Genomic DNA, 8667 nt, shown 5'->3' on the forward strand with positions numbered 1-8667 from the left:
ATTATTTCATAAGGGGAAGAACTACATAAGGCAGCGCTATGAACAACAAGGTATTGAACCAGAACACCAACAGTTTGGTGCATGGCTCAGAGCTCAACCTATGCACAATAGTATCTCCAATGGGCGCAGGTACGACGATACTAAGGGCGGTAACCAACATCAACAGTAGCAGGGAGTCTATGAGCACGATGTAGAGGAGAAGTCCAGGCCAGAAAGCCATGCTATCAAACAGGAAATTTTGGCGCCAAAACAAGATATGACTAAACAGGAAAGTTAGGAAAAAGTCCACGGAGTTAGTAGAAAGCAGGAAGATATGGGCGTGAAACTGACCAATGGGAAAGTAGCTGGACATACGGATGAACCTCACATCACGAGACAGCTAGATAGTCAAATTTTCAGGGATCAGAAACCAGAACACATACACGAGGTAACCTCTCTAAAAACTGAATCTGAGATGCAAAATTCTTCCTTCCTATCTAGCATGGAATTGGACCTTATCTCAACTGAAGAGCCTAATGATGGTCAGACTGTAGTAGAAAACAATTTAAATGAAAATAACAAGGAACTAACTACCATTGGAGGAACAGTAGAAGGTATCTTGAATGACAAAAGAACAAAAAAGGAGTTAGTTAAGGGAATTGAGAAAACACAAGGAAAGAAGTGGAAAAGGCTTGCTAGAGGGGGTCTAAACCAAGATGAAGGAGGAGGGGTGGTGGCTTTGGAAGATGTAACAAATTTTCCTCTCAAGTGTCGAACCAAAAGTAGTCTAAAAAGAAAAACTATAGTGAGTAATGTTAATCCAAGACGCCAAAAGAGGAAGAATGCTTCCATGGAGAACAACAACACAATAGCAGAGGCTGGTTTCCAGCCCTGCCAAAGACAATGAGCCTCTTAGTGTGGAACTACCGAGGGCTTGGGAACCCTCGGTCAGTTAGGATCCTTAGCAAACTTGTTAAGGAAAAGGGCCCACTCCTAGTTTTCCTGGTGGAAACTAAGTGTAGTAAACAAGGGATGGAGGTAGTCAGGAGATCTCTGAAGATGGATGGATGTTTTGATGTTGAAAGTGTTGGAATGAGTGGGGGTATTGCTTTGCTATGGAAGGAAGAATCGGAGGTCCAAGTGGTTAGCTATACCAGGTGGCATGTTAGTGCAGTGGTTAAGGAAGAGCTCTATGACAGAACATGGCATTTCACTGGGTTTTATGGCCATCCTGAGACAGCCAAAAGAACGAGTAGTTGGCAGCTACTTGAGATGTTAAAACCTCAATCATCTGTGGCTTGGTTATGTGCAGGAGATTTCAACGAAGTGTTGCATCAAAAAGAAAGGCAAGGAGCATCCAGCAGACCGTACAACCAAATTGAAGCATTTAGACAAGCTGTTGAGAGATGTGGGCTCTATGATGTGCATCACCTAGGACAACACTTTACCTGGTCAAACAACAGAAGGGGTAAGGAGTTTACCAAGGAAAGAATAAATAGGGCTATGGCTAACAAGGAGTGGAAAGAACTCTTTAGAGGTGCAACATGTACTGCACTAGCAGCAGTAAAATTAGACCACTCCCCCCTCTAGATAAACAAACAGTCCCCAAACCAAAGTAGGAAAATGTGGAGTCCAGGATTTAGGTATGAAGCTGCGTGGGATCTACATGAAGACTGTCATAATATAGTGGGAAATGGATGGAAGAGTACTAGACCAACTGGTCTTTCAGGCTGCACAATGAGGCACAGATTGGAAACATGCCAAAAGGCCCTACAGCAATGGAGGAAAAGAACAAAGCAGGATAACCATAAGCACAATGCAGAGACTCTACAAAGAATAAGCCACCTTCAAAACAATGGTACTGGCTCCCATATAATAGAAATGCAACAGCTCCAGAAGAGAGTAGAATCATCCCTGGCTGCAGAAGATGTGAAGTGGTGTTAGAGGGCAAAACAACACTAGCTAAGACTTGGTGATAGGAACACACACTAGTTCCATCAGCAGGCCTCTCAGAGAAGAAGAACCAACATAGTTAGAAGCATTAAGGACCAAAAAGGGAGAGTAATTGCTGACCAGGCAGGAATAGGTGGAGTGTTCACAGGTTATTTCTCTACATTATTTTCCACCTCTTGTCCCACTGGTTTTGATGAATGCTTGCATGCCATGGAGTCAAAATTAACAGGAGATATGAAGTCTTGGCTCTCTAAGCCATTCACTTGAGAGGAAGTCAGAGGTGCTGTGTTTCAGATGAATCCATTAGGGTCACCTAGACCTGATGGCTTCCCAGCTCATTTCTATCAAAAACATTGGGAAGTGGTGGGAGAGGAAGTATACTCTTATGCACTCGAAGTCCTAAACTATAGTAGGTCCCTCCAAGATGTTAATGACACTTACATATCCCTAATTCCCAAAGTGAAAAACCCCAAGAGAGTAGCTGAGTTTAGACCAATAAGTCTTTGTAATGTGCTGTATAAAATTGTGTCTAAAACCCTTGCTAATAGAATGAAAGGTATTCTCCACAACCTTATCTCACTAAACCAAAGTGCCTTTGTCCAGGGTAGGCTCATCTCAGACAATATATTAGTAGCTTATGAAGTTTTACACTCTATGAACTCTAGAATGAAAGGAAAAAGAGGATGTATGGCACTAAAAATTGACATGAGTAAGGCATATGACAGGATAGAGTGAAGTTTTGTTGAAGCTATAATGGTTAAGATGGAATTCCCACTGAGATGGATTAGGCTCATTCAGTCCTGCCTTAACTCAGTATCCTATTCTATTTTAGTTAATGGAGAGCCACAAAGGAAATTCATGCCATCAAGGGGACTTAGACAAGGAGATCCAATGTCTCCCTACTTTTTCATCATGTGTGCAGAAGCCCTCTCCTCACTATTGAAAAGAGCTAAACAAGCTGGACAGATCACTCCTGCACCTGTTGGAAGAGGCCCCATCACAGTTAATCATCTGTTTTTTTACAGATGATAGCATTCTCTTCTGTCAAGCAACAACCAAGGAACTATCATGTGTCCTCAAAGTCCATGAAGTCTATGGAAAGGCATTGGGTCAAGTCCTGAACAAAGATAAGTCTTCAATCCTTTTCAGCAAGAACACACAAACAGTATGTAGGACTCAGATTTTGTAGCAAGCTGGTGTTAAAGCAACAACCAACTTCAAGAAGTACTTGGGGACGTCTAGCTGTAGTAAGGAGGCAGAAAGTGGCAACCTTTCACACACTCATTGACAGAACCTGGGCTAGAATGGTCAACTGGAAGAATAAGTTTTTGTCAAATGCAGGGAAAGAAGCCCTCTTAAAATCAGTGTTACAAGCCATTCCATCTTATGCAATGGGGATTTTCCTGCTACCAACCTCGATTACAAACAGGCTTAACCAACTTATAAGAAAATTCTGGTGGGGATACAATGAGGATACCTCAAAGATACAATGGGTTAGGTGGAATCAACTCAGCTACAGCAAAGAGGCAGGTGGTCTTGGGTTCAGAGATTTCAAAAGCGTCAACCTTGCTTTACTTGCTAAACAAGGATGGAGGATTTTACAGAATCCATCCTCTTTAGCTGCTATGGTCCTAAAACAAAAATACTTTTCAAAAACTAGATTCCTAGATGCAACACTGGGGGCAAGACCTTCCTTTGCGTGGAGAGGAGTGTGTGCAGGTCTGGAAATTCTAAGAGAAGGACTAGTGTGGAGAGTGGGCAGTGGGCACAATATTAACATTTGGAAGGACTGGTGGCTAACCTCTTTTCCATCAAAAAGAGTAGTCTCTACTCGACCAGTGGGCTGTGAGTGTGAAAAGGTAAGTGATCTTATAGACAGTGATCTAAAAACCTAGAAGTACTCTCTCATTCAGGAGCTGTTAACTGCACAGGAGTATGAAGCTGTAAAAATAATTCCCATCAGTGTTGGGGGTAGGGAAGATAGGATGGTTTGGCACTTCACCACCAATGGCCAGTATTCAGTAAAAAGTGGGTACCATATTCATAGACAAATGGAGGCTGATTTTCAGGGGGAGTCATCTAGGAAACTCAAGTCAAGCATGTGTGGAAGAGTATATGGAAGCTAAAGAGCTCTCCAAGTGTCAAACAGTTCATGTGGAGAGCATGTAGTGAGGCCCTACCAACACTAGCAAACTTGAAGAGAAGGAAGGTTGTAGAGGACAGCAATTGCCTTATCTGTACTCAAGCCATTGAAACCTCAAGTCATGCCTTGTGGAGCTGTGTTGCTGCTCAAGATGTGTGGAAACAAAGCTGCAAAAAGGCCCAAAAAATGTCCTGCCATAGTGACCTCTTTTTTGATATCTGGTCCTTTCTAGTAGAGAATTTGGATGCTGCTGAACTAGAAGAGACTGTGGTTGTGCTGAAAAGGATTTGGACCAGGAGAAATGAGCTGTATCATGGGAAAGGATTCACCCATCCTACTAGTCTGTATCAACAGGCCATAGAAGAAGTATCCATTTTCAGAGAATCCCTTGTAACAGACCAAGAAACAAAGAAACAGGCTGGATCAGCAGGGCATAAGTGGTCCAAACCAATGCAGAACTCCTACAAGCTCAATTGGGATGCAGCTGTTAGAGCAAAGGAGGGAAGAGTTGGGATAGGTGTGATAGTCAGGGACTTCCAAGGACAGGTAGTTGGCACTGTAAGAGCTCAGAGACCTTTACGAGGGACTCCTTTCAATGCTGAGGCTTATGGACTATTGATTACAGCTGAGTTTAGCAAAGACCTGGGATTGCAACAGGTCTGTTTGGAGGGTGATGCTAAGTGAGTGGTGGATGTGTTGTAGAGCAAAGCACTGGATTGGAGCTTGGGGGGTGCCTGATTAAAGATGCGAAAAGTGTCAACTGGACAGCCTCCCATGTCCATAGAGAGGCAAACATGGCAGCACACCAACTTGCAAAAGTGGCTACAGAGATGGTAGAAGATGTCTATGAAGTTGAGAGCTGCCCGAGCTGTGTTTTCCATATTGTACATAGAGAGGTGATGTAGACGAGTAATTCTATGTCACTTTGGACCATAGAGAGTTGTATCCCTTTATTTCATGTTTAATGAGATCAGTATTTCAACAAAAAAAAAAAAAGGAAGGTGCCTTGGGATTGCGCAATTTGGATGTTATGCAAAGAGCCTTGCATATGCGGTTTGCATGGAATTCAATTCAAGGTAAGTCTCTATGGGCTAAATTCTTTAAGGCAAAATATGTGGGTTCGTCTCCTTGGTCTCTCATTGACATGACTAAAGGAATGAGGTTTTGGAAAATGATTGTTAAAAGTCTCCCTGGTGTCCTTAATAATTCTAAGTGGCATGTTAGAGATCTGACAATTCTTTTTGGTATGATAAATGGGGGGATATGGGTCCTTTAATTGATGATTTTCAACTAGTGGGAAGCCCGTTGCTTAAAGTTAAGGATTGCAAGATGTCTAATAGTTGGGATGGGGAGCTGTTGATAGATTTAGTGGGCCAGGAAAATGTGGATGACATTATTGAGGCTTTGGCTGGTTGTAAGGGGGTCTGATGTGTTGATCTAGACAAAGCACGAGAGTGGCAGTTTTACTACTAAATTAGGTTGGGACTGTACTCGCATACTAGGTTCTAGTATGAAATGGCACTCTTGGATGTGGCATAAGTTGCTTCCTCTAAAATCTTCTATGACGCACCTAACTCCCAAGTACGAAAACATAGGAATCGAAGTGTCAGAATGATGACAACATGGGTGGTCTTTTATCTAAATTACAATGGAAAAGATGGGGTTCAACAAAAGATGATTGATCTGATCATCAAATGTGTATCGACATTGTCATACTTATTGTGAATTAATCGAATACAACAACCAACTTTCATACCATCTAGAGGTATTAGACAGGGTGATCCTCTATCACCCTGTCTATTCATTATATGCTCAGAGACACTATCTCAAATGCTCAATAAAGCTAAAAGAACAAAGCTGCTAAATAGCCTCCCAATAAGCAAAAGAAAAATACATATCAGTCATCTGTTCGGCAGATGACTGCTTAATTTTTTATCAAGCTTCAAATCTGGAATGAAGGAGGATGGTGAAGCTTATAGGTTAATATGAGGTAGCAACTGGTTAGAAATTATACAAAGATAAGTCTGCTATATTTTTTAGTAAAAACACCAACTCATCAATGAGGGACATCATCACTAGCATAGTAGGGGTCCAAACAACAAATTCTTATGAGAAATACCTTGGGCTTCCATCATTGATTGGCAGATCAAGGAATAAAGAGTTCAAAGCAATTCTTGACAAAATTAATGCAAAAATGGGGAACTGGAAACAAAACTTCTATCGCAAGTAGGGAGAGAGGTCATGTTGAAAACTATTATTCAAGTCATTCCCTTTTATGCTATGGGAGTTTTGCTGAAACAAGTGAACAAGATGATGAGAGGATATTGGTGGGGTCAAGCAAACCAAAAGAGGAAAATGAATTGGTTAAGTTGGGGTCAAATGGGGAAATCCAAAGATAAAGGAGGGCTTGGTTTCAGAGAGTTTGAGAATTTTAATTTTGCTTTGTTAGCAAAGCAAGGTTGGGGATTCTTACATATCCAAACTCTCTTGCTTCTTGAGTTTTACAGCTCAAATATTTCCCTAGATCTGATTTTTTATCTGCTAAAATGGGAAGCAATCCTTCATTCCTATGGAGGAGTATACTAGCTGCTAGAGATTTACTTAAAGAGGGAATTAGTTGGAGAATAGGCTATGGGAAATCAGTAAGAATTTGGTATGACTCATGGCTACATCAACCTTCATCTTACAAACCCCAAAGTGGTAGAAACATATAGGGGACTGAGGCCATAGTGGAGCTACTCATTCAGCCATAAACTAGAGAATGGAACACTTCTTTAATTCAAGCAATGTTCAACAAAGAAGAAGAAGAGCTTATCAGACAAATTCAAATCAGTCCAAGTAATTAGCAAGATAAACTAATACAGAGGAGTAATGTATATGGGAACTTCATAGTAAGGAGTGCATACCATTTACTAGGGGCGATGCATGACAAAATTTCTTCAACAATGAATACAAAGAAGGCTGGACTAAAATATGGAAACTCGACATACCTCCAGCAACAAAGAATTTTCTTTGGAGAGCATACAGAAATATTTTGCCCACCAAACTCAATTTGCACAAAAGGAAGATCCTGGATGACCTCCACTGCCCTATGTGTCTCAAGGAGCTAGAAACCATTAAACATATCCTCTGGGAAAGTGTATTAGCCAATGACATCTTGAGCTAGTGTTCCAGGAAAATTTAGAAGAGTATGTGCTGTTATAAGAATGTAAAGGAGCTGGTGCAAGATATGTTCAACAAACTCGACATAGAAGAAATGAAAGAACTATCATTAACACTATAGAATCTATGGAGGAGAAGGAAAGAGTTTGTGTTCAAGAATATTGTCATAGATACTAAAACAGTTCTACATAGTATAAATCAAATGAGGTTGGATATAAATTTTGTACAATCGAAACAAGGGGAGAACAATGCAGTAGACAATAGAAGGTTAGTGACTTGGGAAACTCTTCCTTAAGGCTTTTGCAAAATCTACTAGGATGTAGCAGTTGATAAAAGACAATGTATAATAGGAATATGTGTTGTTGTGAGAAATGAAGAAGGCAACTTTTTGGCAACCATGAGGAATAAACAAGCATCATACCTGACCCTCTATTAGCAAAGGCAATTGCAGCCTATACAGTAGTCAACTTTGGCCATGAATTGGGTATGAGAAAGATGATACTAGAAGGAGACTAAAAAATAGTTGTTGATGATCTCAAGTTGAACACAAAGAAAGGGAGTTATTTTGGGATGCTTATTTTCGATACACAAGAGAAAATGGGCAACTTTCAAGCATGCACAATGTGTCATGTTCACCGAAAGGGTAATTCTGTAGCTCATGGTCTAGCAAAAGTTGCATTATATGTATCTGACTGTATTGTGGAATTGGAGGAAAATCCATTATTGTCTCAATCCATTTAACTTGATATGGTATCAATGAAGGAAGAGGATTATAAAAATAAAATAAAATAGTACTACAATATGTATACAAGGGGAATATTTAAAAAATTAAATATAATTCACATTTGAGCTAAGGTCCTGGCACTAGCAAGTGGCATCTTTGAGTTTGCCACATGGGTGACCCATGGCTGTCATGAATATTTAAAAAAAAAAAAAACTACAAATCCTAAATGAGGCTAATTCTTTATTTTAATGTTGAACTAAATTGAAATGAGTTGAGTTTTTTATGAATAGTAGTGAATTGAGATGGTATTGTGAGTTTTATGGGGCCCACTTAAGATGAGTTTAGATGTGTTTGGATGTTAAAATGAGTTTAGATGTGTTTATAGAAAGTTGAAAAAGGTTGTGGGTCTTGCGTGTAAAGAGGTGTTGAGTTGAAAAAAGTTGTGGATCGCACGTGTAAAGAGATTTTGAGTTAAGATGAGTTTAGTAATTTAAGAATTAGGTATTTGGATGTTAAACTCAAATTAAAATTATACTGGATTGAGTCCAAGTTCCAAACGGGACCATATCTAAAAATATTTCTAGAAGGAGTCTGTCTAAGTACAGTCCCCAAATGGGGACTTCCCACGCACTCTTGGACATTTTTGTCATTTGACTACAAATTTCTTTAAATTACAATAATGTCCCTACATCCATATTGCATCAAG

The 8667-nt window shown here is 40.2% G+C and overlaps 1 protein-coding gene across 1 annotated transcript; it reads left to right on the top strand.

The window, feature by feature from the left end:
• Nucleotides 1-4084: 4084 nt before the first annotated feature.
• On the top strand, nucleotides 4085-4759 carry LOC122274452. The gene has a single exon (XM_043083487.1). The coding sequence runs from the start codon at nucleotides 4085-4087 to the stop codon at nucleotides 4757-4759; it is 675 nt and encodes a 224-aa protein (XP_042939421.1).
• Nucleotides 4760-8667: the final 3908 nt, after the last annotated feature.

The sequence above is a fragment of the Carya illinoinensis genome, chromosome 8 (genome assembly GCF_018687715.1).
Source record: "Carya illinoinensis cultivar Pawnee chromosome 8, C.illinoinensisPawnee_v1, whole genome shotgun sequence".
Lineage (NCBI taxonomy): Eukaryota > Viridiplantae > Streptophyta > Magnoliopsida > Fagales > Juglandaceae > Carya > Carya illinoinensis.